Genomic DNA, 25,007 nt, shown 5'->3' on the forward strand with positions numbered 1-25,007 from the left:
CTATGTTTCAGCATGTCAAAAGCACTCCCTTTTTTTTTTTTTGCGCATCATGTCTCCAAGGTCTCATCATCATCACTTGCTTACATTTCCCCTTTCTTTTTCCAACTCGAACGGCAGGATGACCAGATGGTGAGGATGCGTAAACGTGGCGCTCCCAAGCTTCTAGAACTACAAGTGCCCAAGAAGTAGCAAGGCATTTGTCATTGAGTTTTTGTGTGCATTGCGTACGAATCAGTGCTCTTGGCCCGGCGGGTTTTGCTCTCCCCTGTTTTCTCCCAATAGTTCAATGGCGACATAAACGCCTCCCTACGCGGGTCAAATTTTTAGCTTGGCTGCTCTACAATGGCCATCTCGGCGCCGTGCTGCCGTTGGATTGTCTACTTCAGGCAGCGGGTTGCCTAATCTTGCCCCGCTCTTGTTTCCTTCTCTCTCTCTGGTTTGTACAACTCCGTCTGACACTGACGCGCCCGCCGCAACCCCCCCCCCCCCCCCCCCCCCCCGGGCGCACACACAATGTACTCCGTTCCCCTGGTACTCCAGCACCCCTTTCGATCAATGAAGTAGGTCGGACTTCGCCCCTCCCCGAAACTGTTTCGGAAAAGAGAAAATTCGTTGAATGGCAGGCATGCAAGAGTTCAATGGCATGAAAATCCATGGTGTTAGTGGGGTTTTTCTTTTCCCATTTTTCTGGGCTCGTAGTGGTTTGTTTTTGTCTCTGATTCACGCCTGAAGTGGGGAAAAAGAGAAGAGGAAAAGACAAAAGAGCTCCGATATCGTGGGTGGTCACCGGATGTGTGGACGCCGCCGCGGTGGCGCGTCACGGTGAGAGCGACGTTGAATGTCAACTCCGCCGGTTACAAGGGGCGGGGCGGCGGAGTCTACGCTACCGGGAATCATCTACATGACTACATCATGTCATCACCAGTGTTCATGACAAACTGACCACACTGGAGGATTCTCTTTCGATTACCCAGCCTTACTTAATTGCTAAACCCGTCTCGATCGGGATAGTTTATCTTACCATTTTTTTAAAAGTAATCTTTTTATCAAGGCGAGAGTCAATTAAAACAAATGCCGCCATGCCCATCGTGCTGCCCGCAGACAGAGAGGCGCAGCACGAGACGGCACCCCAGCCAGCCAAGAATCTCCCCTTGTGTAGGCAGGGCTCCCCATTTCAGCTCCCGTCACTTCACTGCCAGCCAGTACAGTCCACGAGCACCACGTGCCATCGCCCAGCATACCGAGGCGGCGATAAGCCCATGGCCATGGAGAAGGCCGCCTCCTTCCTCTCCTCCCTCATCGGCGGCGGGGGCGGGGAGCCGGCGGCGACGGTGAAGTCCATCCTCATATACCCCATCAAGTCCTGCCGGGGCATCGCCGTGCCCCAGGCCCCCATCGCCTCCACTGGTATGTATGCTGCCTCTGCGCTCTGCTAGCTCTCCATCCAGGCGCTCTGTAATCTGGTGGCGGCCGCGCAGGGTTCCTGTGGGATCGGCAGTGGGTGGTGGTGAACGCCAAGGGGCGAGCCTACACCCAGCGGGTGGAGCCCAAGCTCGCGCTCGTCCAGGTGGACATGCCGCCGGAGGCCTTCGCCGAGGGCTGGCACCCCACGGCCGACGACCACATGGGTGGGTATTCTTTGGACTCGTTTCTGTCCCCCATGTAGAATACAATAGCACTGCAACTGCAATGCCCCAACTGCTGGTACCTGTTACTACCTACTGATTTTGTAGCCGTGATGGAACTAATTGTACACTTAATCCATGCTGATTAATCTACAATTGCTATCGATTATGTACCCAAAAAATGTTCTCGCTCTGCTATATGTTTGCCAAATGTTCATCCGGTCATGGACATGGCATGTTCAGTCTCAGATGTGCACTATTTGCCGTCAGATTTCCATATTCAGCTTCAAAGGAGAATCCTAAATAAAAGGCACAGCTTTTATTCACACTTCTCCAAATCTCGCAGTTATCACAGCACCCGGAATGGACCCTTTGAAGATCCCTCTTGCTGCAGAATGCGCAACAATTGATGATGTCTCTGTGTGGGAGTGGTCTGGCTCTGCGTATGACGAAGGAGCTGAAGCAGCCGAATGGTTCTCCACTTACTTTGAGAAGCCAAGTCAACTAGTGCGCTTCAAAGAAGGTACCAACCTTAACATTTCAATGGAGTAGTGAGTTTGCTCAGTTAGAGGATCTTCTCTACTGGTACTTATGGACAAAGCTTATTCTGCTGCATTTTTGACAGCATCAGAAACTAGATCGTGTTTTCAAGATTATTCCCCAGGTTACAAGATCATGTTTTCAGATTGCTTCCCGTTTCTGATAGCCTCTCAGGTACAGTCCATACTTCTATTCTGTTTCTAGATAAATGCCCTGTAGGAATGTTGCCAAACACAAAACTTGCAGCCCATAATGCCTCTTTAATTGTGTTGCAGGGCTCACTGGATGCACTAAATGAGATTCTTAAAGAACCTGTACCAATGAACCGCTTCAGACCAAAGTGAGCATCCCGCATGTTTACTTGTAATTTTGTTTCCTGAAGAGATTTATTTGTTGGGTTATCCTGTTGCGGTTGATAGCTAGTTGGTTACTAATTGCTTACTCACCTTCTTAGTAAGCTGATTTTTTTTGGGCAGTATTTTAGTGGATGGATGCCACCCATACTCAGAGGACCTGTGGAAAACCATAAAGATAAACAACCTAACATTTGAAGGTGTGAAGTTGTGCAACCGTTGCAAGGTAAGATGCTGTCACTAATTATTCTCCTGGCTTTGAAGTTGATTATGCAGTTTATGTCTGGAAAGGAACACGATAACTCATGAAAAAAAAAATCTGTGGCCCGACAAGCTTTTTTTTTTAAACTTAGGCCCGACAAGCTTGGCTTTATGGTCTAATGTTGAACTACATAATTGTATGATAATCTTATAATAATAATTCTATGTCACTCAGTTTATCCTAGCTGTAGGCTGTAGTATGGTTAGTAATGTTTATTTGTGAACTTTAAGTAATATAGTGATGGTTTTCATGTTACATAGAAACTGACAAATTGGATGCTTTGGTAGTCTGATACTATGATGGCACCTTTTACTTCAGACGGACAATATATACAAAAATCTCGGATGCTTAGTTACTGTGTTGACTAACTCAGGTGCCAAACATTAATCTGTACAATGGAATACATGGCCCTGAACCAACTGAAACTCTACTGACATTTCGGTCCGACCAAGTGCTACGTCCAAGCTTTTAAATACACGGCAGGTAATTGTCTCATGCAGATACTTCTCACTTTATCGGTACAGGTCGTTATGGAATTGTCTGAGGCCTTGGCTAGGTTTTACTTCAACATCTCAAGATCACTGAGGACTGAACCTTTTAATCGATGTTTCCAGGTGTACTTTGGTCAGAATTTAGTCTGCAAGGAATCTCTATCAGGAAAGGGCAAAGGAAAGATCATCAAGGTTGGCGATCCAGTTTATGTTCTGCAGGCATTCGCTTCTGCTAATGAAGCCCCAGCCTGAATCAGGGCTTTTCAGGTTTCCCATGTGCAAGGGACTATAGTGGCCTACAAATCGAGGTATCAATAAAACATGATAAATGCATTTGTCATGTGCACTGTGCCTCAGATTAAAAAAAAGTCAGCAAGCTGTTAAGACTGTTGAATGATGCAATAAAACATTTCCCATTGCACAACTCATGAATTTAGCTGTGCCTTCATCAGAGACTTATTTACCACTATGAAATTACATGCTTTATTCAGAATAATACAAAACAATAAGAAGTTCCAAAAAGAGGGGAAAAGGAGTTAGAAAACTGTCTAAATAGGATGGATAGAGTCTTTTAACCTATACAAAATCAGTGATCCACTGCAAGTGCCCTCGCAAACATCAGAACAGCATGTACCTCCAGTTCATCTAATCTTCAGAAATTGCTACTTAGCAGTCCAGCTTCCAAATCACATCAAAATGTAATGGCAGCCATCGTAGCCTGAAAAAGAAAAGGAAAGCATACACAGTTAGATAACACACAGTGAGCTGAAGAAATTGTTGCTGGATTCTAAAGAGTTTGTGCGTTGTTGGTTTCTGCTACTGAAATATGGAGGAGACTGCTTACTTGGGTCCTTGGTGATGAGCATGGCGGTGCCGCCGAAGTCGCAGGTGGCGCCGCTGGCCTTGGTGCGCTGCCAGTAGCTGTTGAAGGCGAAGGAGGCGTGCGACAGCATGGTGTCCGGCCGGAAGCAGGGTCCCGACGGCTGGATGGAGTCGCAGTCCGCCCCCGAGCCGCACGCGTAGTCCATGGCCTGCTGCACGATGGGGCCCGGCACCGACGGCTTCGCCACACACCACTCCGAACCCACCGTCCCCGGCGACGGCGTCGCGAACGGGGGCGGGAACACCACCGGCGGCAGGAAGCCGCCGCCCCCCGGGGAGGGGACGGCCCCCGGCGGCTCCGGTGCGTTCTCCGGCGGGCCCGGCACGATGCCCGGAGGGTACGGCGCGTAGATCGGCGGGCTCGGGACGGACCCCGGTGGTTCCGGCGCGAACTCCGGCGGGCTCGGGGCGGACCCCGGCGGTTCTGGCGCGAACTCCGGCGGGCTCGGGACGGACCCCGGCGGTTCTGGCGCGAACTCCGGCGGGCTCGGGACGGACCCAGGTGGTTCCGGCGCGTACTCCGGCGGGCTCGGGATGATCCCGGGCGGATACGGCGCGTAGATTGGCGGGCTCGGCTCGTACGTCGGCGGCTCTGGTGCGTACTCCGGCGGGCTCGGCACGAGTTCCGGCGGCTCCGGCGCGTAGTACGCCGGTGGGCTCGGGACGTAGGTGGGTGGCTCCGGCGCGTACTCCGGCGGGCTTGGTTCGTAGGTGGGTGGCTCCGGCGCGTACTCCGGCGGGCTCGGCACAATGCTCGGCGGAGTCGGTTCGTAACTAGGTGGGCTTGGGACGATTTCCGGTGGGCTTGGGACGATTTCCGGTGGGCTCGGCGAGATTTCTGGTGGGCTTGGGCTGGGATACGGTGCGATCTCTGGTGGGCTGGGCGTGACTTCTGGTGGGCTTGGGTAAATGATGGGCGTGCCTTCTGGTGGGCTTGGGGCAATTTCCGGTGGGCTAGGGCTCGGGTACGGCGCGACCTCTGGCGGCGGGCTCGGGTACGGCGCGATCTCTGGCGGGCTGGGCGCGACCTCTGGTGGGCTGGGATATGGCGCGACCTCTGGTGGGCTGGGCGTGACTTCAGGTGGGCTTGGGTAAACGATGGGCGGGAGAGGCGGCGTATCTTCCGTTGGCGGTGGGCTTGGGATGATGTACGGCGGTGGAGGGTAGTAGTAGTCCGGCTCCGGCGGCGGCGGGGACGAGTAGACGAAAGCTGGCGCCGGGACGGTGATCGGCAGCGGCGGCGGCGGCGCGTCCGGAGTGAGGCCGCAGTTGGGAGAGCCGGGAGGGGGAGGAGGGTTGGGTGTGCCGCCGAACACGTCGCCGTAGGGAGGCATCACCGGCGTGCTGTAGTAGGGGTCAGAGGAAGAGTGGTGGTGACGCAGCAGCTCCTCTGGTCTCAGCATTCTTGCTCCTCCTGTCCAATCAAATTGACAGGCTACTGTTAGTAATTCATACTTGTTTTCACCAAAGAGTCAGTGGAACGAATTGGTAAGGAAACGTATGCAGCGAGCAAGGAAGCAACGGCAGCAGCTCACTGAAAGGAATGATACTAGTAGTAGAATAAATGAATCTTTTGACAGTCATGTCAGAGTACTGGAACAATGAACAATGATGCTTAGGTGCTTGGTTGCTTCAACGATGATCCAAAATTCTCGTACACAAAACCCAAATGCAATCTGAAGAGAAGGTTACTTAGCATGGAAGAAGTCACGAAGAAGATGGATACATCATACGTACCGCACCGTGCGACGAAGGCGAACGCGATGAACAAGACGAAGAGAAGACGCAACGGGCGCAGGTACCCCCTGCTCTTCTCCATGGCGTACATGGGGCTCTCCTCCATGGCGGAAGGACGTATGGCGACCGTGCGAGCCGTAGGTCCAGGGTTGTTATAGCGGTGGCCATTCCGGCCACGGCGACAAAAGGCGCCTAAAGCTGAGCTCGAGACGAGTGAAGCAAGGCTGAAGAGGGCAGTGAAAGAGTCTGCCGAGACCGAGCCATGTGTGAGCTTTTCTGCCAGGATTCTGAGGGGAGCTGGGTAAAAGCGTCGCTGTGTAGTGTGTACGAGTGAAGCGGGCATGGAAATGATTGGGATTCGTTGGTGATTTTGAGGTTTTGGATTCGCCTGCCTGCCGGTCGGGCTTTTCTCCTTTGGCAATCTTGGCACAGATGCTTGCTTCGTGCCCAGAGAAATGCAGAATGGAAGGTCTCGCCCTCCCTTTTCATTTGCTTGTGGCTCACTCAAGATAGGCCCCACTCCAAACTGGGCACTGCTCCTACTTGACGTATAGTCATGCGCACATTTTGTGAGATTCTAGGATGTATGTAACTTGCAACATCCTTGTAGCACACCTGGAACCATTAAAGAACCAGTTGCACATGACACTCAAAAGAGATGCCACATCAATCAGTTCCACCAGGTTAAAAAGTTAGGAGGAAGGGTAACAAGGCAGTGGAAAGAAATTCCAAGATTGCATCATCCATGATATTCTAGGAACAAATTATTCAAATAGGCAACAATTTTCTGTTTGCTTTCCAAACAACGAAAACCATCAGGAGCATATCATTTACGCTACAATCAGGCAGAACTTGCCGCAAGTCATCATCAACATATTTCCGGTGAGGTAAAATAAAAAACAGACCAAATAACTTCTAAAGACTAACACTTCATTTCCTCGGCACAGCTGGAAAGATACAAGAGCAAAAGCTCGACACTCCCCGACATGTCAGAAGCAGCGCATTCTTTATAGCTGCAAGTAACTCCATTGACTAACTAAATGAACAGGAGGACCGCTGCTGTAAGTACCATCGCTCAACTGCAAGTACCATCTACCAAGCAAGGCCCAGCTTCTTCATAGGGCCATGCGTCCTGCTAGCCGACTTTCTGATATTCTTCGGTCAATTGCTGCATCGACTGAGTTCATCTGTTCATACAAATCGTGAAACAAAAAACTTGGTGTTAGATATGGTAGATGCCTCAGAAACAAAGATTCAAGCATCATCTCAGGCTCACTGGCCAAATGAAAGCTGACCTGGAGCAAAACTCTTGTCACATTCTCGACCAAAATTAAGCTACAATAAATGCTACCGTATTGGCAGAACCTCAGGCACCTAGTTTTTGCTACAAACCCATATTTGCATGCAGTGAATTGGCAATGAATAAAAATAATGCTTCAATTGAAATTAAATACATACATATTTGCCAACCGTCCAGGGCTTGGTCGATAACCCTCAGGTCATTAGCATAGCACCACGAGATTTGTCAGATTATAGAAAACTTACTATTTAAAGAACGATGTATATACCTACTTGGAACTCCTCATGTGCGCGAAATCAGCAGCATATAGGTGATCAATGAAATGAACACAGCGGGTGCTTTGTAAAAAATGTAAAAAGGTAGCACAGAACACGAATCATCTCAGATTCACATATGCTATGACCGGATGAGACTTTCATATCCCCCACAGAACATTCACGAATAAGATGCCCTTGTGAGTAAAGTTTAATACTATTTAAGTTTTCATGTGCAAGAAAAAAATAAGTGAAAATGAAAGTTGCAATTGTATCCATGAAAGAAATGTTTGTATTGCCAAATAAGGAAAACATAAGGACAAGTTTGTATCCGTGTATAACCAACAAGTCAAGAGTAGAGGAAGTCAGGAAACCTTCCAAGATGTTCACTCACTCCTTACATACAAGCATATGACGCAACATGTATGGCTTATAATGTCACTAAATGCAACAAATTGAGGTAAGCCAGTAAGCCACCACCAGCTTAACACAAAATCTATTGTTCCATTGCCCAAGCGAGTGCTTATAAAGTCCAAGTTTAATACTATTGTTCCAGGCAAATTGGGACCACCCCCAAAGCCCAAGTTCATGACAGCTGAAAAACCTTGAAAGCATGTAGCCTAATATTAAACTTTATCCTACTACTACCCTACAATAAACTGCCTATATGAGAACAGCACCAAAAATGATACAATTACCATGCATACACTAGAATTGGTTGGAGGCGTCAAAATATAATATACCTATGACTCAGTGCAGAGAGGTCACCCCTTTTTCTTTGAGAAACTAAAATAATAGTTTACACATAAAAAACACAACTTACCTGGCTAGTTTCATCATGCACCTGATACTTGGGCAATGACAACCTTCTTTCCTCCTACATAAGTCAACAAACACTTAAGGTTTTTAACATTTCAAGTCATATATATCGCTATAATGCACCAAAATTACAAGTAACCTAAAAGAACAAGAAATAACGAGTAGAAGCATACCATTGACATTGCTTCATCATCCCACACCAGATAGACCTCATTTGTAGCTGGCTGGTTACCGGATGCTTTGTTATTGGATACTGCGGGTGAAGATCCAACAGCTAGACCTCCAGTGCCTTGAACACATGGAAGCACATGTAAGTTCATTGAGAGCATATCTTGCACCATGAGTAAAAAACACGTACCAGAAATACGGGCATCATTCACCTGAAGACCCACACTACTGAAGTTATAAAAATAACAAGGGCAATAAACAGAACATTTCCTGTCGAACTAGTTTTTCTTTCAGGATAACAAAAATCAAGGCATTTTAAGATGTGACAATAACAGTTAACTGTCTATGTGAGTCTTTGATTCCTTCTTCACAAATTCAACAATGCACGTGCTGAAGTCAACCATATTAGCCCACAAGAAATGAAGATAAAGCACATTGAACAACATTGACATAAAGAAGGGTTTTAAGATCAATGTACCTTGGCTATTGACACCATATCCAACTGCTGCAGGAGAGCTTGCTGGGATGGTTCCAGGTGCAACAGATGCTACAAATGGGGAACTTGCAGCTCCATTGACAGTGGAAGTGTTAACAGGAAACAAAGGCTGGGAAACCTGAGGTGCAACAGGTGAAGGTACTCCTGGAGGAGCCATAGGAAACGATGACTGAAGTACATTAGCAGGTGCTGATGTCATAGGAGTAGGCACATTCTGAATAGGAAATAGTGGCTGTTGTGGCGGCAGCCCAGCAACTACTGGAGCAACTGAAACTGCTGGTTGTTGTGGGTATGCTACTTGTTGTGGATACCAAGCTTGTGCTGGTGGAGTAGGCCAAATTGGAGGTCGGGCCATCAAAGGATTCAGTGCAGGATTATAGCTGCCAGCAATGTGAAAGGTTTAGAAAATTTCCGAAGCGAGTGCTTATAATGATTACATATGGAATGAGGAACACAAATATTAAATTGTTACAAGTAGACAGGAGGAAGTAGAGAACGTACATTGGAGGTGCTACACCATAAGTTGGCCGTGGAGGAAATGCCATGCCTAGCGAATTTGGCATAATAACAGGCCTTACCTGCGGCACTTCTACTTTGGCTACCTTCGCTGAAGGATCTTCCTCTGCATGCGAAACAGGTGTCAGGTAAAGGGGGGAAATGGAAACGCTCTTTCTGGAAGAAAAAAAAAATGTGAACTAACAAGTTCAGCTCTTAAGAGTCAATTTATTTCCTGTGAAGGCATAATTTCATTTATTTCCTCTGTGTGAGCCTTGGATGCTGTTAAGAGTATTCAATAAACCTATGATATCTAGTGCTTTCCTAGAGAGAAGACGAAAAAAGGAGTATTCAAGAAACCTACGATATCTAGTGCTTTCCTAGCGAGAAGACGACAAAGCAACTGCTACTATTAAAAATAAGAACCAACAGAGATAGTGCCCTTCCAGATTCATCACAGTTTCCAGCATTCCCCAGTCATCCAGAAAACGTAGTGAGACATATTACAGTAGAGAAACCACCATACCTTCTCCGTAGTGAGCAGCCAATACATGTGCAGGGATTCCTTGCATTCCAAAGATCTCAATGTCTGTGGACTCCCTATCAGGCTTCGCATTAGGAACCCTGCAGCAGAAAATGGTTCGACATATCCATAAGTAACAGGTTGAAGTTGTTGACAGTGCAAAAACTGCACTGTTGTGAATAACGAATAAGGCTAAAAACTCGAGGAACTGTGAGGATATCAAGGCTAACATGCTTGTAAATACCAAGTATGACATTTTACCCAATAAAACAAGCAAAGCACCAAATTAACTGCCTATGCTCGTAACAGCTCCCAACACAAGCTTGTAATCCAGAATCGCACTCTAGTTTCCTGAGCAAGTCTCAGGCCATAATAATAAAAGGGGCCAGTCGACAATGATTTAATTTCGAAATGCTAGAAAATTCTGGATGCACGGACATGAGCATGTTTTCCAAAATTCAACCCTCAACTGTTGCGCCAATCAGGCAGCGCACGTGCAATCAAATCCATCAACTACGCCGCCAATAGCAAGGGTACAGCAACAGATCATATCAAGCGGCAATCAGGAGGCAAGCCCCCAATCCAGGCAGCCGCGCCGGATCGAGGAGTGCACAGATCGAGGAGGGGAGGGGGAGGAGCGGGACAGAGAGAGGGGAGGGCGTTCTCACTTGGTGACGGACTCCTTGTGGACCTGGAGGACGTGTATGGCCATGCCGGAGGCGGTGGAGAGCTTCTTGTGGCAGACGTGGCACTTGAAGTGCTTGGCCTTCTGGTGCTGGACGAGGATCTTCTCGTCGTCGAACTCGCGGTCGCAGTAGTAGCAGAAGACCTTCTCCACGCGCTTCTTCTTCTTCCCCATCGGCGCACCCCTTCCTGACGCCCCCCGCTCCTTCCTCTCTCTCTCCGGCGGCGGGGAGTTGGGCTAGGGTTTCGGCGAGGTCGGGGAGGCGGGGGAGGGAGCGGGGAAGAGGAGGAAGGAAGAAGGCGAGGGCGAAGACGTCACGCGACGCGGACGCGCACGCCGCTCTCGTCTCGTGCGGGTTGGGGGCTTGGTCGGTCGGTGCGGGATTTGGAGGGGGCTCTTTGCAAATATAACGCCGTGCCGGAGTGTTGATGATCCGTGTGATCGGTTTCGGGTTGTGACGACTGACCGACGTGCGCGGGTGGACCCCTGGTGGACTTTCCCTTTCCACGCCCTCACCTTTTGGGCTTTGGGCCTCCTCCCGTGCTATCTCTCTCTCTCTCTCACCATCTATCTCATCACACGTGTTGGCCTTATGGGCTCTTCTTAACGGATCGTGTGACACGGGCCCATTGTGTGTTTCTCTGCCAACCGAGAAGCTTGGCCCATTTAGTCCCGGGCTTTGTACCTCGCGCGCGTGAAGTTGATTGCTGCTGCAACATGAATGGACTTCGTCGTAACTCAGGGCATCAACTGCTGCCACTCCAATCGATTTCCTAGAGTTGAGGGGAAAATAAAATTAAAGGAAGGCGCAAAATGCCGTGATGTGGTGATCTGGATTGGCACATTATGACAGTCATTTTGCCGGAAACAAGTGCTGACAGGTCCATCATGTGGTTGAGGATTGATCAGATTGTTGGGTGTATCCCGTTGAAGGCGACGGATGTTATTGAAGGAACAAATAAAACGGATGATAGCTCACTGCTCCGTCATTTTTCTTAATGTCGTATGAAAGAATACTGACAGGAGTAAGAGCAACGGGCCGGGGGATGGGGGACTACCAAATATCTTCAGCAACCACCATCATGGCTTTACTCTGCCACTTGATCCAACCTAATCCACAGGCTGCTCGGTTCTCGGAGCACAAAAGAACCAGCAGATACTGACAGAGAAGGAGATTAGGAGAAGATATAGATCATACGGTGAACAGGTAAAGCAACTCATCATTTGATAGTGGCGTTTTACTTAGGGTACATCTTTTGAATTTTTTTTTTTGCGAACCATCTTTTGAATTTGTTGAGGCTTACCTAAAACAAGGAAGCATATCCTCACACTAGTCTCAGCTCAAGTTCAATTTCTGGTCTTATTTTCTGCCTGGAAAAAGAATACTTTTTATTGAGAAGATAAAACACTCAGCCAAACGAATCATAACTCCGTGACTGTTTAAAGAGCAAAGAGCCGATCGCATGTCAATCCCATATTGTGCTCCATAGTACGCATTGGTCTGGAAAGGAACTGGAAATGTGTCATAAATATTACACGAAATAAGCAAACGACTAGCTCATCAGCAGAGGTTTGTCCCTGACTTAGGTCAGAGGACCAAAAACAATTGGGGCTCCGGACACAGATGTTAGCACTTTCACTTGCATGGCAGCTCAGTGCTTATAGATGCAATTCTACAGACTCATATTGTGAATGATGCTTGAATCAGTTGCTACTCCCGGTGATTTCTTTGTAGGTACTCTTGATTTTGCTGATCAGAGCTTCCCTGCAATGCATCATCAACGCACGGAGTTAGATAAGGATACGAAAATCTACCAAACTGTAGCTAGTTCCTCCTTTATATATGCAAACATAGTATCAATAATGTTGTTCTTTTCTTTCTAAATGCACAGGAGAGCTATCTGTCTTTGCATAAACAAGTTAATTGGTTAGATAAAAGTTTAGAAGCAACTTGTGCAGGATCATATCTTCATAACAACATTCCTGAAGAGATATCTTCTTTTTAGTAAACTCAGACAAAAATCGTGCATCTTTTGTGTCATGGCATAATGTAAACCCGTGTCCACATTGGCTGAGTCCTCAAACACCATATTTGCTCCAATCAGGACATATCTTACATTATTGAAAAGTGTACGAGTTCAGCAGATAAGCTATTTAATAGGTCACAAATTAAAAGAAATCTAATCATCCCACGGTTTACTTCCTACCTGTGATAATTTTTGCGTTTCAGAAAAAAGAAAGGAACAATGTGATCTTGGTAGAAGAAGAAAGATAAGGATTACATGACCAAGTTGTAGCGTAAAAAAAGGATTGAAAGAACGGTGTGTCTCACCTGTCTGGCTGGAAGATGAGGTTGCGGTATGTGAACCACTGCAGCAACACATTCCATGTGTTCATCAGAGGAGTTCATGGATCAGTAACACACGACAGAATCTATGCAACTAGAAATGCTTCAAAACTTACCCCAGTATAGCCAATTCCAACAATCTCAAGGATACCAGGAAGGAGAGGAAGCTTGTCGATGGCCTGAATGAGCAAAAAGAGAGAGGGTGAACTTAGGCGAGGAACGAACAAGGTAACAAGTTATAGCTCCTGACGTTAATAGAGCGTCCTGTACCTTGAGAGCCCCCGCTGCCGTCCAGAGCGCGACGATGGCGGCGACGCCGATGGTGGCCACGGCGTACTTGTCCTCAACTTTGTCCCACTGCCTAGAAACAACGCTCACGGTAACGCACATTGCGCAGCAAATCGGCGGCAGCAGAGAGACTCGCGGGGTAATCAAATTTAAGATAAGGACGAGGCAAAAAGGAAAAAGATATGGAAGGCGTAGGGATTCTGACCGCGTCCTGCGCAGCCTTGACGATCTCCGGCACCTCCTCCGTGGCGCCCTCGCCGCCGGACGTCGCTCTGACGGCGACACCTCTCGAGATCTTGGAACCTGCTGGGCAAGTTAACAAGCAAGCTGTTAGCTGCCCAGTCACCAGCTCGTAATAACAACCAAGATAAGAGCGGGATTCAGCGATCGAGCGGCGGGACGCGACGAAGGTGTTCGTGTTCAGTGTTCTCACCGCATTGGGGGAAGGACACGACGGCGCCGGCGGGGGCGCGGCCGCGGGGCAGCGGTGCGAGGCCGAGCGGCGCGGCGAAGCGGCAGGTGGTGGCCATGGGAGCGAGCAGCTGCGCGCTCAGAGCCTCAGATCACGTGGTGGGCGGAGGAGAGGAGGCAGCAGGTGGGTGGCCTGGCTCGGCGGCGGCTTTGTGTGGGAGGGGAAGGCAGTGCGCGGCGGAGGGGAGGGACGCGGGCGCGCGACAGCCACGGCGGGGGTGGGCGATGTGGTGGAGCGCCGGGGGAGCGGATTTTGGGCGCGCCGCGCACCACACGTTGTGGGGCCGGGAATCGCCGTATGGATAGTGTCAACAGTTTCAAAGGGAAAAAAACACAGATCTAGAGTGGACAACGGCTATATACGTCGCTTAGTACATGTACACTTCTGTAGTGCACCACATGCACGAACTTTCATCATATTCATCATATCACTAAACTTTGTAGTACGTTTTTGTATATACATTGTAGAGAGGCAGACATGTATTTGTACATAGCGTATTTTGTTAAAAAAACATTATATATATAACGCCCATATATATCAACAAGTAAGCAGCAGGAGCAAATTCAAATTCTATGAATCTGCGTCATGGTGATATATTATCCTAATTTTTTTTGGAAATACAGTACAAACGCGGACACTCACATACACGCATGCACACTCACCCTTTGAATACACATGCAACTCACCATTGTGAATACACATGCAACACCCGTATGAGCATCTCCAAGAGATTGAGCCGGCAGATCTCGAGATTGACGAAGTCACCGCTGTTAGCAGGCACGGGAACCGGTGCCGAGTTGAGAACTTAAACCCTAATGAGCAAGGAACCTTACCCGCTGAGCTATGCTGTAGCAAAACTAAATCGAATAAGTAGACATCAACCAAAGTGTGATTTTCGAACAATATGTGCAAATTGTGTGAATTCTGTGCTAAATGTGTAAAGAAACCTGTCTACTTATTCGATTTAATTTTGCTATAATTATTCATGCATAAGTGTAGCTTTGCAGAATTGGCTCAAAATATAGGTATGAATATTATTAAATACATAAACAATATGGAATACGCCGGCCCAACTGCCCGAGATACTGAAAAGAACACTACATTCTGCATCTTTTGGTCCAGCAAGAGAAACATATTACATCCGCCTATTTTCAGGGGCCATTCCAATGCTACTACAACTCCTCATCATGTTTACAAATGCTACCGTTCAAAAATTGAACAAGTGCTATTCTGCCATGGGATATAGCTATCGCTTTTCAGATTTTATGGGCACGCCCTTGTACATGTTGGCGCGTTGCCGGAGGTCATCCACGCGCGGCCTTGCAACCTTGTTGTTGGGATCAAAGAGGAGGACCTCCTCAAAGGCCTTGAGGGCCGACTTCAGGTCTTTCTTCAGCTCATACGCGTCGCCTAGGTTATTCCAAGCCGTCACATAGCCTGGCTGGAGCTCCACGGCCTTCTCAAACTGCTTGATTGCCATGTCCAGTTTGTTATCTCGCTTGTAACTGACCCCCAGGGCATTGTACACCTGACCACAGGAAGTGTCAATATGTGTCTGAAAGAACTAAATATTTTGTATAAATAATTACTTACGATCGACCACAGTACATGTGTTTTGGTATTATCAGCCTGTAAATTAAATATTTCCTACCTTATCCTTTCTAGCAGGCAACAAGAAAATAAACTGACTACTACAGAACACCGGTTATTGGGTACCATAAGAGGGCCATTCTATAGCTTATAGTGAACAAATCAACATGTCAAAATAAGGTATCAAGAAATCAATAAAACCTGTTATAATTTCTACCAGAACGCATCAGGATAAGCTTGCCATTAGCAAGATTCCAAAATGTAGAAATATTACCTAGTAGTTGAGGACAACTAACCTGTGCAAGATCTTGCTCATCTCTATCCCATTTGTCAATTGCTTGCTGCAGATATTTGATAGCGGCTGGATAAAATTTTCTCCGTAGCATAACTGCTCCAAGCTCAAAATACTCAGTAGCGCTTGCATCACCACTTCTCACTTGTTCCTAGTAATTAGGTTGGTGCGTTTTAGTAAATCACATGAGAGATTGCGATAGGATGTAAACATGAAATTAGAATAGCATACGAAAACTGTTTGGCAATTCTATTATGTTTTAAGCACCATCCACATTCCACAACAAGACACCTCTATCAGCACAGATAATGACCTTTTCTTAGCATGATATCAGGATTGTAACCATGGTTTGTGCAAAAGATCAGCTCTATTTTCTAAATAATAACATTTTTATCCTATGCAATGGGCAACTGCCCTCCTTCCTAAGCGAGATACTCCCACCATTTTTATAAAGTGTGCTAAACAAAAGAGAATGGATCGAGTAATCAGGTTTATGATTCTGATAACAGTACATAAGGAAAATACGGTGTTGTGTCCCAATTGATATTGTCAATATTTATGCAGTATCAGTATGAAAACAAATTTTTACACTTCAGAATTGCAGTTGTTTCTGTAGCATTTGTAATGAGTTAGCTCTACATTGTAATGTAACCAAAAACAAATGTTTGAGAGACTTACTTGCAGCTCTTTGGCAGAAAGATCAAGCTCTCTGCGAACGAGAACCTGACGAATAACAAAAAATGTACCAGCTCCAAGCAGGCCAAGTAGTATGAGAAGATACGACAGCTGAATTCCCAGCTCAAACAGCTCACCGACCTCATACACCATATTTAATTTTGTTCCCACACTGGACTGTGCTGATTGTGCAGTACTCAACCATACCATAGTGCAACATGGAAGTGCACCGAATTGCAGAAGCAAATTCCTGCTGCTTCTATTATCCTTGTCTGAAGAGAGACAGAAAGCTTCTGGTATTTGAAGGCACATAAAACAGCATATGTCAGTTAAAAAAATGCAGAGAAGTGATTCCTAGCTTGAAACACCCAAAGTTTATAGCACCTTATACAATTCAATACAGTTTACAAAATATGTTAAATGACATTCAGAGGTTTTGCCATTTAAATTTCAGTAAATAATCGGCTGCAAAGGCTCTTCAACGCTTCCGCTAGCCCTAGACTCGGAATACTCTGCTTAAGAGATCCCCCTCTCCGGCCAGAGAGGATTATACTAGCTAGGTTCCTATATTTGGGCAATATCAGATTTACATCAGCTGAATTAGCATCATTTGTAAAATTACCTTTTTTCCCTTTCTGAGATATTTGCTGACCAGTGTGTGTTCTTATCTATTGTCATTTGCTCATGAGGTTCTTTACTATACTACTATTATCAAAAGGACAGAAATCGTATGATCACATTACTAACCTAATTTGCTCACGTTTACAATCATACTACCAAGCGAGATTGTTCTCACTTAAACAGCAAACAGTTAATATATAGTTTCAAAATACTGAAGTGCTTATAATAAAAGGACAATAAGTGGGTTTTCTTTTTCTGGGAAGAAAATTCGTACAAGCACAGATATTTGGTAGAACAGACTTACCTTCTATTTCTGAAGCTAAAATGACTCCTCTCGTTGGTGATATGCCTTCCTTAGCAACAAAGAAAAAACCACAAATAAGATTGGATTTGAAGCCAAGACATGTTGGTGTAAAATGGTTCTTCTAGTTAATGAAGATGCTTCTTCTAGTTATTATAGGAGCAACAGAAGACACATCCATCGTGTGCGTAAGAGTACCGATACAAATTTGAAAGGAAGCTTTTACTTGGGCCGAATTTAGAACTTTTTAAACATTTATAGCGCACCCTTTGAACTCAGAAATTACTTAGTTCTTGGCAGTTCATTCCATTGTAGTTAGAATTAGCAGGCATCACAGTGAAAAGTTACAGAACTGAAAATTGTCAGATGACAAGCATTTGTAATTAAGCCTGCAGAACCTTCTAACTGCCTTCGATTGGAAGAAGAAAAATACATCTAAAAATGGAACAAGCTCTGTAAACTCTGAAAAGATGAAGGATTAAAGTACAGCTTGGGGTCCCTTTCTTCATGGAAATCATAATTACTATGTGTTGGTGTATTTGGATGATGTGCAATGACATCATTTTCAGGCACATTGATCCCACACTTCAGGCATGCCGTGCTCTCTTCAAGAAGGAATTTGCTCTAGTTATTCTAAGAGCAAAGCCAGTTCATGTCCAAGCTATGACCCAATGGCTAGAGCTCCTTGCTTAGTTCTCCTGATTTTCTTTGTTTCCTTTTTTGTTTCCTAAACTTGTTTGGGAATCTTTTCTGTACTTTAAATTTCATAATACGTATAATTAAATATAATCAGTAGGGGGAAACCCCTCCTGTTTCATCAAAAAAAATATGAAGGATTTGGTAGCTCCAAACAAAAGGAGCTCTCATTCCGAACTCCTACAACACGCTGGGTTTACTCACCAAGAGAAGCGCCCTCCTTCCAGCAGAGGGAAGGAAGAGGACGGCGGCGGACAGCGGGGAGGACCCCGAGGCGGCGAGCTCCGGCGGGAGTAGTCACGGAGGCGCGCTCAGCGGCGCGAGCTATGAAGACGCGACCTCCGTGATGGCAGTGCGCGGAAGGCTTGGCGACCGAAGAGGGTGCCGCCGGGCGGAGGAGGAGGCGGCCGGGATCGACCCACGCTTGCGACGGGAAGAGCAGCAGGCGCGCCATGGCCCGGCCGAGGATGGGATTCCCGAGCTGGAAGATAGGCCTGCTGCCCGCCGCTAGAGTACACGATTATTCAGACCCACAGCCGTTTATCTGCCCCCGCCGTGAGATCTGGGCCGTTCGATTCGGGATCCAACCGTTGACGCAGCATAACCGTCACTCGCTAACCCCCATCTACTTTGTAAGAAATCTACAGCGACATCTCAAGTACAGGAAGCCGACAGGCTACGACATCGCAATTTTCCACCTGCTTTTGCAATTTCTGCTAGAAGAATATTATTTGAATGTCTTCTGTTCTGCATTACACCGACGCTGAGGTACAGCTACACCCACAAAAACTGAAACTACATATTCACACAACAATTACTCTGCCACACGTGACACCTCAAGCAAGTTCCAGGGCAGCTATGAACAGCATGGACGTGTTCAGTGGCAACGCGACTGCAGGAAACCCTATGCATTGCTCTGTGATCCTGTTTGACCCTCAATCTGCTCCATAATCCTTTCTGCCTTCATCCAGAAGTCAGCATCGTCATCATCCTCCTGCAGATACGTGGATCAGTATGCTTTACGATTGGGCAGACTGAGCTCAGCAAAAGCAACAGCAGAGAATCAAGGGGACTACTGACCAAGTTAAAAGGGTCCGAAGCACGCTCGATGTTCTCGATGCTGTCAGCAAATTTCACTGCTTCTTCCCACCAATCAGGATCCTCATAACTCTCCATGACGGATTTACCACCAGACAGATAGCACCCGTTCCTGCTGCTGTCGTCGAAGTTGATTTCTACAACTTCACCCTGGTATTCTGCCTGGGCTGACTCTGCTACTGAGCTAAGCTCAGGCATCACGTCCCAGGGTACAGGACGGAGTGGTGATCGATAACCTACTCCAAAGCATTGCTGTTATGAAAAAAAAAAAGGGATAATCTGTGAACTGATAATCAATGCATTGATGCTCCTCACTTACCTTGACAGTCAGGATCATAACACTTTTGGTAGTACGCTGCTCTTTGAAAGTCCACAATGTACATCACTGGTGCATTTGACATAATTGTTGATTAGCTAACGTGAACAAGAAATAGCAACAGTATTGGAGACAGCTGATGCTGCAGGGCAAAATTGTCATTGCCACTTTCTAAATGTTATTGTTACCATGATTGCTCTTATGCTCTCTTCCAATATTCTCGCAGTATCTGCTCCTTAACATACTATATATCATCAAACCATACTGTGAAAACCAGTACCAGGATCGAATTTTTCCTGCAGTGAAATGAATGCAAAAATGTTTCAGGTTACAATATATATCCAGTTATCCCAATATTAGAATAGTATTACATGCACATCATAGGACGAAGCATTTATTAGCCATCATTATTGATTATGCAAATAAAGTAATAACATAAATTATGTCGAATATAATGTACTACTCCCTCCGTTCCAAATTGTAGGTTGTTTTGGCTTTTCTAGATTCATAGATATTATTATGCATCTAGACATACACTATATCTAGATGCATAATAATATCTATACACCTAGAAAAGCCAAAACAACGAACGAAGGGAGTATTAGATTAACATTTTTATTACTCAGAACGCCAAAAATATGCACTCCTTCATCAAAGGAAGCAGAGTTTTCATTGTTGATGTTTGAGGAGCCGTGGTTATAGAGTATAGACAATGACAGAAGTGGATCTCAAGCCAGCTCTAGTGAAGTCTGTGTATTTGGATACACACAGGTTTCCAAATCCAACTCGGGTTCAGTTTTGGCAAAAAGAATGAAAAAGAAAATAAAGCAAAGATATTGGACAAGATATCGCTTGGACATGGATACATCTGTCAGAATCTAATTTGAATTCAGGTACCTGACTCCGCAAAATTATTTGAGGTGTTCAACTAACTACAGTTAATCACAAGAATGCACAGCAGTGTCCCGGCCAGATATGCATTTGAAAGTGGTATGCATCAGTTGTTCTATTTCAGTAATTCTGATATTTGAAAAAAAACAAATCAAGAACAAGATTTATAGAGCTTACCATTCCTAGCCTTCAGAAATAGAAAAAAAATATATCACAACTGTTGCAATGATATAATACAAAACTAAGTTCCTTAACATGATTATGCACATGAACATCCATGACCATTACAAAATTTGGAAAAGGTGAAGGCAACAAAAACATGGGAAAAGTGCAAAACATCCTGTGAAGTATACATAAACACATTAGAATTTAGACACATTAACAACTATCAGAACAAATAAAAAGACAATTACAAGGAAGGCAAACAACCTGAAACATTTCCAAAAGAAGCGATAGACTCAATAAAGCCATCTAAAGCTGGAAAAGGAGATTTTCCATAGGTAGATTCTTGAGGAAAATCACTTCGATAAGTGGAGATGGAGTTCTTGCTCCTTCCATGAATCTGGTCATGGCAAAATACAGAAAATATATGTACAAAATCAGCATATAATCCATTTTCTTAAGTGGAAAAAGGTCAACTACATACCATCAAGTAGGCACTAGCATATTTTTAAATTTTCAAACTAGAATAATCACAACTGCACAAGTGCTGAACTCAAGATTAGTGATCTTCTAAGCACAGTAACCATTCATTGCAACTCCTAAACAAAAAAACTCGACCTGCGGGCGGAGGAGGAGGGGGGGGGGGGGGGGGAGGGGGGGTGCAGCCTGAAATTTGCTCCCACGGGGAGTCAAACCCACAACTCAGTTAGCTGCACAAAACACACCTCAAACGCCAAAAAAACTACCCTGTTTCCAGTCCAAACCAACTGTGTTGCCGTTTTTTAGTTGTTCTTCAATTACCCTAACTCCGGCTGTTTATTTAACAGAACTGCCTACACAACTTTGGCTAGGCTTCAGAGTACAAATAATTTTTTTAACTAAAAACATGACCAGAATAAAGGTAATTATGGTAATTTTAACATGCATCTAAATATTTATGCCAATGCTGAAGTGATTTGTAATATGAAGGTAAGAAAATATAAAAGATTCAGATTATTTTCAGAAAAGTACACTAGCACGAAAACTGTAATGCTCTGATCCAAATTGCATATACTTACTTGAGGCATGCTGAATTCAGAGTCAAAATGCAACGTTTTCTTGCATTCCAAGTCCAGTTTACATATCAAAAGTTTGTCACAGTTATCATCTAATCTGCAAATAAGTGACTCCATAAAGACATCTTTATCATTCTGTAATAATTAGAATATGATATTAGATTGCAATAGCAATACAGATATCAAAATCACATAAGCTTTTCAAGAGAATGACATATATAGATGACTACTGACTGCTGGAATGACAGAGATAATAACTTTAAAAAAATATGAAAGAAACAGGAAACCAGAGATTATATATTTTATTATATTACTCATCTACTGAGCAGGTTTTACGTTCCTTCAAGCAGTAGAAACAGAAGTCAAAACTTATACCTAAATTGTCTTCTGCATTCCAGAATTAAGACAAAAGGCCTCAGAAAAACATTTAGAGCATTATTATACGACATAATTGCAAAACAATCAGAGTGAAATATCAACAAACAGGCTGAATTTAGCTCTGCTGACAATCATATTCACTTAGTAACCAAAAAATAGAGTGTGTGATCAAGAGCTTACCATTTCTTTGCATTTGAAGCGTCTGCTAGGCACAAGAAACGAATTCTTCCCGGATTTTGATGAGAAAGCCAAACGGAAACAACGATTACGAGAGTAAACGGCAGTATCCATAAAGAGCTGATCAACAGGACCTGTAGAGCTACTCTCTTTGGTAATATACAGTTTATCAAGGTTAGGATTGGCTGCACGCTGAGCTGCAATTTGTGAACAGACCTGTGGGGAAGAATAAAACTTAGAGTCAGTCCCGAAGTGTAGTAAAAAAGTAAAGATAAGTACTTGCAATTTTGATGTGGACAGTGGATCTGAAAACCAGAAACACTATTGCTGAACTAGTGAACTGTCATAATTCTTCCAAAGGTTCTTACATAAACTCTTATTGGATATCCTACTCTAGAGTCTATGGATCATACAACACACAATCCACAATAACTTTTGACTTCCATGCTGTTAAGTTTTGGTACACTGTATTCACAATATTGCTCAAAAAATAAATTTTAAAACTGTTGAGCACTTCAATATAACCAGTAGAACAGTAGCAATAGTAGAAACTAACGTACTTTCTGATGCAAACAAAAATGGAGATCGAGATTGAATAATACCTCAGAGACAAATGCACCAACATGGGAGTTGTCTTTGAATGCAGTATTGGGTATACGAATGATTAGATGGCGTGAAAACTTCTCTAAAAAGAGAAAATGATAATAGTTGTCATGTGATTATCATTAAGCAGTATGGTCATCATGACAATTGACTAACGCATAATGTGTAAAATACTCTGAAAATGGCAATGATAAAAAAAAACACTTTGTAAAACGGAAAGTGATTACCACCCCCCCCCCCCCCCCCCAAAGAAAAAAAAACAACAAGAAGAAGAAGATGTATTCACTTTCCCCACTCTTTGATTTTAACCTGAATACCACATGGATGGAAAAGATGTGAGTGAAGTGCAAAGAAAAGATAAGACTGGGACAATAGTGACTTCCTAGCAAATCAAATAACAGTACTGTGAGATAAATCACTGCATTAAGTTAGAATTGCCATGCCCTGAAGGCGGATTCCGCTTTAATTTTAATGGAAAATTGTTGGGATTGAACCAGATTTGATTATTTGATCCAATCAAAACGTAATTGAGGCACCTTCAGTAGATGAGTCTAACTCTGTGATCCACTCTTCTTGTGCTTCAATAGAGTATTTATCGTGTAAGGCACTAAATATAACAGCAACCAATATATCGACCATTTCATCTGCATCTCTCTTCTTGTTCAATCTTGTATCAAACTCAAGATCAAAGTAAATGTGGCAAGGTGAACCCTGTAGAAGCAATCGAGCTGTTAGATTAGACGTGACAGTTAACAGACAATAAATGGAGCAGTATAATCTCGTTCCTGCTGAATCAGATCACAAGGCACAATAGCACATGAGATCCACAAAGGTAATTCAAGAATCCATTCGAAATCATTTCCCAAATGAGTGAGTATATGCACTATAAACAAAGGTCGATGAAGTTTATGTGCTTTATCAACTTTTTTTTACTTATTCTCTATATCAGATCCAGCCATACAGGAATTGAACATCAAACCAATGTGAGAAAGACACATTTGCATGATACCGTGCAAGGTGGCACAGAATCAACAGACGATGACTTACCTCCTGGATAACTTCGTAGTGATGGCGAATCTTGGAATCCATATCATTGTACCTGCAAGGATACAGCAGTAAGGAGCAGTGACTAAGTGCAGGCTGTATAAATGGCTGGTTATGCACTATAACTTCATAATTAGCTACAAAGTAAAGGGCCCATATTCAACTGCAAAAGAGCGGTTATGCACACACAAGCAAGAAGCGAAATGGTGTGCAAGAGATCCAGTTTATAAAGACAAAACCTTCTCCAGAACTCGTCGTATGTAGACACAAGGAACCTTCTTGTCCCAGTCCTATGATCTTGATAGCTAAAGACATTGGTATGCGTGTGTGCCTTGGAGAACCTGATCGCCTCCTCTTGCCTAGGAAATGTAGCCCACACAACATCCCTGTATAACCGACAAAAAAACAGTAGCTCAGACCAGATCACCAGAATGGACATTATGTGCTATCAGCTAGAGCACCAAATGTGGCATGTACTGAATTGCCCACCTGGGGATCGAGTCGGTTTGCTTCTTCAGATCAATGCGGATCTCACGCAGCAGCCTCAGGAGGCTGAGCGGCTTCTTCACCGGTACGCCTTGCGGGGAACCGTAGAACACGATCGGGGACATCTGCTTGCGGCCTGTAAATTTGATCGCCCCCGACGACGGCGCGCCATGCTAGGAAGCGCAAGGATCGGCGGAAATCCTCAGTTTTCTTTCGGTCCATATAAAACATGAACAGGGAAATGCCTCGACTTCCTCACCTTGTCCGCGCCGGCGTCTGGCGTGGGATCATAGGAGGAGCTCCCGCCACCGCTACCGGCGGTCCCAGCCGCGGGGGAGACCCGCGACCTCTTGCCCCGCCGGAGCGGCCTCTCCCTGAACGCCGACTCTGGGGGCCATTGGAAAGGCGGGCCGCATCACCGTCAGCGAGAATCGGGAGACATTGCAAAGTAGGGAGGGGGACAAAATAGTATAGCAGAAGATTTTGGGAGAGCGGGGAGCATACGAGGTGGGGAGACGCCGCATTTGAAGCAGGCGAAGAGGCGGTCGACGTCGTCCTTGGGATCGTAGGCCGCCATCGCCCTCAACTCGATTGGGTCTTCGATTCGCCCGCGATGGTGAGATCTCTCTCTAGGGTTCGTTCGGTTTTGCGGGGGTTCCTAGTGCTCGTGAGCGGGAACCTGGTTTTCCCTCCTCGTTGAGGGCGGGAGCCGTTGGTTTGCTGGGACTGGGAGGTTCGCTGACAGACTGACAGTGTTGACTGTTGACTTGAGTTTTGATTTGTGAGTGTAAGATTGTTGGGGTCTGTTACTACGTTTTGAGATAATAAATTCAACACTTTAAAAATGTCGAACTTGGATCATTTCACACCGAGAAAATAGAACAC

The 25,007-nt window shown here is 45.3% G+C and overlaps 6 protein-coding genes across 8 annotated transcripts; 1 reads left to right on the forward strand and 5 right to left on the reverse strand.

Annotated features, from left to right (window-relative positions):
- Positions 1-1,064: 1,064 nt before the first annotated feature.
- On the forward strand, positions 1,065-3,699 carry LOC101776418 (mitochondrial amidoxime reducing component 2-like). The gene is given in 9 exon segments (XM_012843304.3): positions 1,065-1,407; positions 1,479-1,628; positions 1,972-2,148; positions 2,251-2,339; positions 2,441-2,505; positions 2,642-2,744; positions 3,154-3,247; positions 3,250-3,263; positions 3,395-3,699. Coding segments are annotated over 9 exon segments (1,149 nt in total). The 5' UTR covers positions 1,065-1,079; the 3' UTR covers positions 3,524-3,699.
- Positions 3,666-6,478, reverse strand: LOC101760646 (extensin). The gene is made up of 3 exons (XM_012843303.2): positions 5,891-6,478; positions 4,116-5,567; positions 3,666-3,989 (listed from the first exon to the last, which is right to left on the reverse strand). Exons 1-3 carry the CDS (start codon positions 6,231-6,233, stop codon positions 3,958-3,960), a joined length of 1,827 nt encoding a protein of 608 aa, XP_012698757.2. The 5' UTR covers positions 6,234-6,478; the 3' UTR covers positions 3,666-3,957.
- A 138-nt stretch (positions 6,479-6,616) lies between these two features.
- Positions 6,617-11,014, reverse strand: LOC101776815 (protein SUPPRESSOR OF FRI 4). 2 transcript variants are annotated; one of them, XR_002676466.1, is made up of 7 exons: positions 10,614-11,014; positions 9,949-10,046; positions 9,429-9,549; positions 8,910-9,307; positions 8,437-8,552; positions 7,186-8,321; positions 6,617-7,077 (listed from the first exon to the last, which is right to left on the reverse strand). XR_002676466.1 is itself a non-coding variant. In XM_004957590.2 (7 exons), exons 1-7 carry the CDS (start codon positions 10,802-10,804, stop codon positions 7,006-7,008), a joined length of 1,050 nt encoding a protein of 349 aa, XP_004957647.1. In that variant the 5' UTR covers positions 10,805-10,837; the 3' UTR covers positions 6,617-7,005. The 2 variants fall into 2 exon arrangements, 1 of the variants encoding a protein (XP_004957647.1); XM_004957590.2 differs by having other exon boundaries at positions 8,268-8,321; positions 10,614-10,837.
- A 1,053-nt stretch (positions 11,015-12,067) lies between these two features.
- LOC101777378 (protein CURVATURE THYLAKOID 1B, chloroplastic) lies at positions 12,068-14,027 on the reverse strand. Of its 2 annotated transcripts, none has more exons than XM_004957592.4 (6): positions 13,699-14,027; positions 13,471-13,568; positions 13,248-13,334; positions 13,094-13,156; positions 12,963-13,000; positions 12,068-12,395 (listed from the first exon to the last, which is right to left on the reverse strand). In XM_004957592.4, the coding sequence occupies exons 1-6, from the start codon at positions 13,793-13,795 to the stop codon at positions 12,335-12,337; spliced, it is 444 nt and encodes a 147-aa protein (XP_004957649.1). In that variant the 5' UTR covers positions 13,796-14,027; the 3' UTR covers positions 12,068-12,334. The 2 variants fall into 2 exon arrangements, with proteins under 2 accessions (XP_004957649.1, XP_004957648.1); XM_004957591.4 differs by having other exon boundaries at positions 13,471-13,571; positions 13,699-13,958.
- A 706-nt stretch (positions 14,028-14,733) lies between these two features.
- On the reverse strand, positions 14,734-18,432 carry LOC101778073 (tetratricopeptide repeat domain-containing protein PYG7, chloroplastic). The gene is made up of 5 exons (XM_004957593.3): positions 18,117-18,432; positions 17,220-17,264; positions 16,298-16,587; positions 15,624-15,770; positions 14,734-15,265 (listed from the first exon to the last, which is right to left on the reverse strand). Exons 1-5 carry the CDS (start codon positions 18,364-18,366, stop codon positions 14,984-14,986), a joined length of 1,014 nt encoding a protein of 337 aa, XP_004957650.1. The 5' UTR covers positions 18,367-18,432; the 3' UTR covers positions 14,734-14,983.
- A 164-nt stretch (positions 18,433-18,596) lies between these two features.
- On the reverse strand, positions 18,597-24,829 carry LOC101778466 (DNA-directed primase/polymerase protein). The gene is made up of 14 exons (XM_004957594.2): positions 24,627-24,829; positions 24,382-24,509; positions 24,126-24,295; positions 23,876-24,022; positions 23,640-23,691; positions 23,129-23,303; positions 22,592-22,674; positions 21,993-22,205; positions 21,438-21,569; positions 20,647-20,779; positions 19,515-19,622; positions 19,330-19,395; positions 18,993-19,246; positions 18,597-18,906 (listed from the first exon to the last, which is right to left on the reverse strand). The coding sequence occupies exons 1-14, from the start codon at positions 24,697-24,699 to the stop codon at positions 18,817-18,819; spliced, it is 1,824 nt and encodes a 607-aa protein (XP_004957651.1). The 5' UTR covers positions 24,700-24,829; the 3' UTR covers positions 18,597-18,816.
- Between the last annotated feature and the right edge of the window lie 178 nt (positions 24,830-25,007).

This window comes from Setaria italica, chromosome II, assembly GCF_000263155.2.
Source record: "Setaria italica strain Yugu1 chromosome II, Setaria_italica_v2.0, whole genome shotgun sequence".
Taxonomy (NCBI): Eukaryota; Viridiplantae; Streptophyta; class Magnoliopsida; order Poales; family Poaceae; genus Setaria; species Setaria italica.

What these genes read in the sequence shown, in the direction of transcription:
- LOC101760646 (XM_012843303.2), bottom strand. Translation starts at nt 6,233, where the DNA reads ATGCCCGCTTCACTCGTACACACTACACAGCGACGCTTTTACCCAGCT. An exon ending in CGCCTTCGTCGCACGGTGCG is followed by an intron (nt 5,568 to 5,890) that starts GTACGTATGATG and finishes TTGATTGGACAG; the next exon opens with GAGGAGCAAGAATGCTGAGA. An exon ending in GCTCATCACCAAGGACCCAA is followed by an intron (nt 3,990 to 4,115) that starts GTAAGCAGTCTC and finishes TTTCTTTTTCAG; the next exon opens with GCTACGATGGCTGCCATTAC.
- LOC101778073 (XM_004957593.3), bottom strand. Translation starts at nt 18,366, where the DNA reads ATGGCGCGCCTGCTGCTCTTCCCGTCGCAAGCGTGGGTCGATCCCGGC. An exon ending in TTTAGCTTCAGAAATAGAAG is followed by an intron (nt 16,588 to 17,219) that starts GTAAGTCTGTTC and finishes TTCAAATACCAG; the next exon opens with AAGCTTTCTGTCTCTCTTCA. An exon ending in TTTCTGCCAAAGAGCTGCAA is followed by an intron (nt 15,771 to 16,297) that starts GTAAGTCTCTCA and finishes CCTAATTACTAG; the next exon opens with GAACAAGTGAGAAGTGGTGA.
- LOC101777378 (XM_004957591.4), bottom strand. Translation starts at nt 13,795, where the DNA reads ATGGCCACCACCTGCCGCTTCGCCGCGCCGCTCGGCCTCGCACCGCTG. An exon ending in CGGCAGCGGGGGCTCTCAAG is followed by an intron (nt 13,157 to 13,247) that starts GTACAGGACGCT and finishes TTGCTCATTCAG; the next exon opens with GCCATCGACAAGCTTCCTCT. An exon ending in TTGGAATTGGCTATACTGGG is followed by an intron (nt 13,001 to 13,093) that starts GTAAGTTTTGAA and finishes GTGTTGCTGCAG; the next exon opens with TGGTTCACATACCGCAACCT.
- LOC101778466 (XM_004957594.2), bottom strand. Translation starts at nt 24,699, where the DNA reads ATGGCGGCCTACGATCCCAAGGACGACGTCGACCGCCTCTTCGCCTGC. An exon ending in CAGACGCCGGCGCGGACAAG is followed by an intron (nt 24,296 to 24,381) that starts GTGAGGAAGTCG and finishes TGCGCTTCCTAG; the next exon opens with CATGGCGCGCCGTCGTCGGG. An exon ending in TTCTTTTGGAAATGTTTCAG is followed by an intron (nt 19,623 to 20,646) that starts GTTGTTTGCCTT and finishes ATTTCACTGCAG; the next exon opens with GAAAAATTCGATCCTGGTAC.
- LOC101776815 (XM_004957590.2), bottom strand. Translation starts at nt 10,804, where the DNA reads ATGGGGAAGAAGAAGAAGCGCGTGGAGAAGGTCTTCTGCTACTACTGC. An exon ending in CACAAGGAGTCCGTCACCAA is followed by an intron (nt 10,047 to 10,613) that starts GTGAGAACGCCC and finishes TTTCTGCTGCAG; the next exon opens with GGTTCCTAATGCGAAGCCTG. An exon ending in ATATGGTGTCAATAGCCAAG is followed by an intron (nt 8,553 to 8,909) that starts GTACATTGATCT and finishes CATGTGTTCAAG; the next exon opens with GCACTGGAGGTCTAGCTGTT.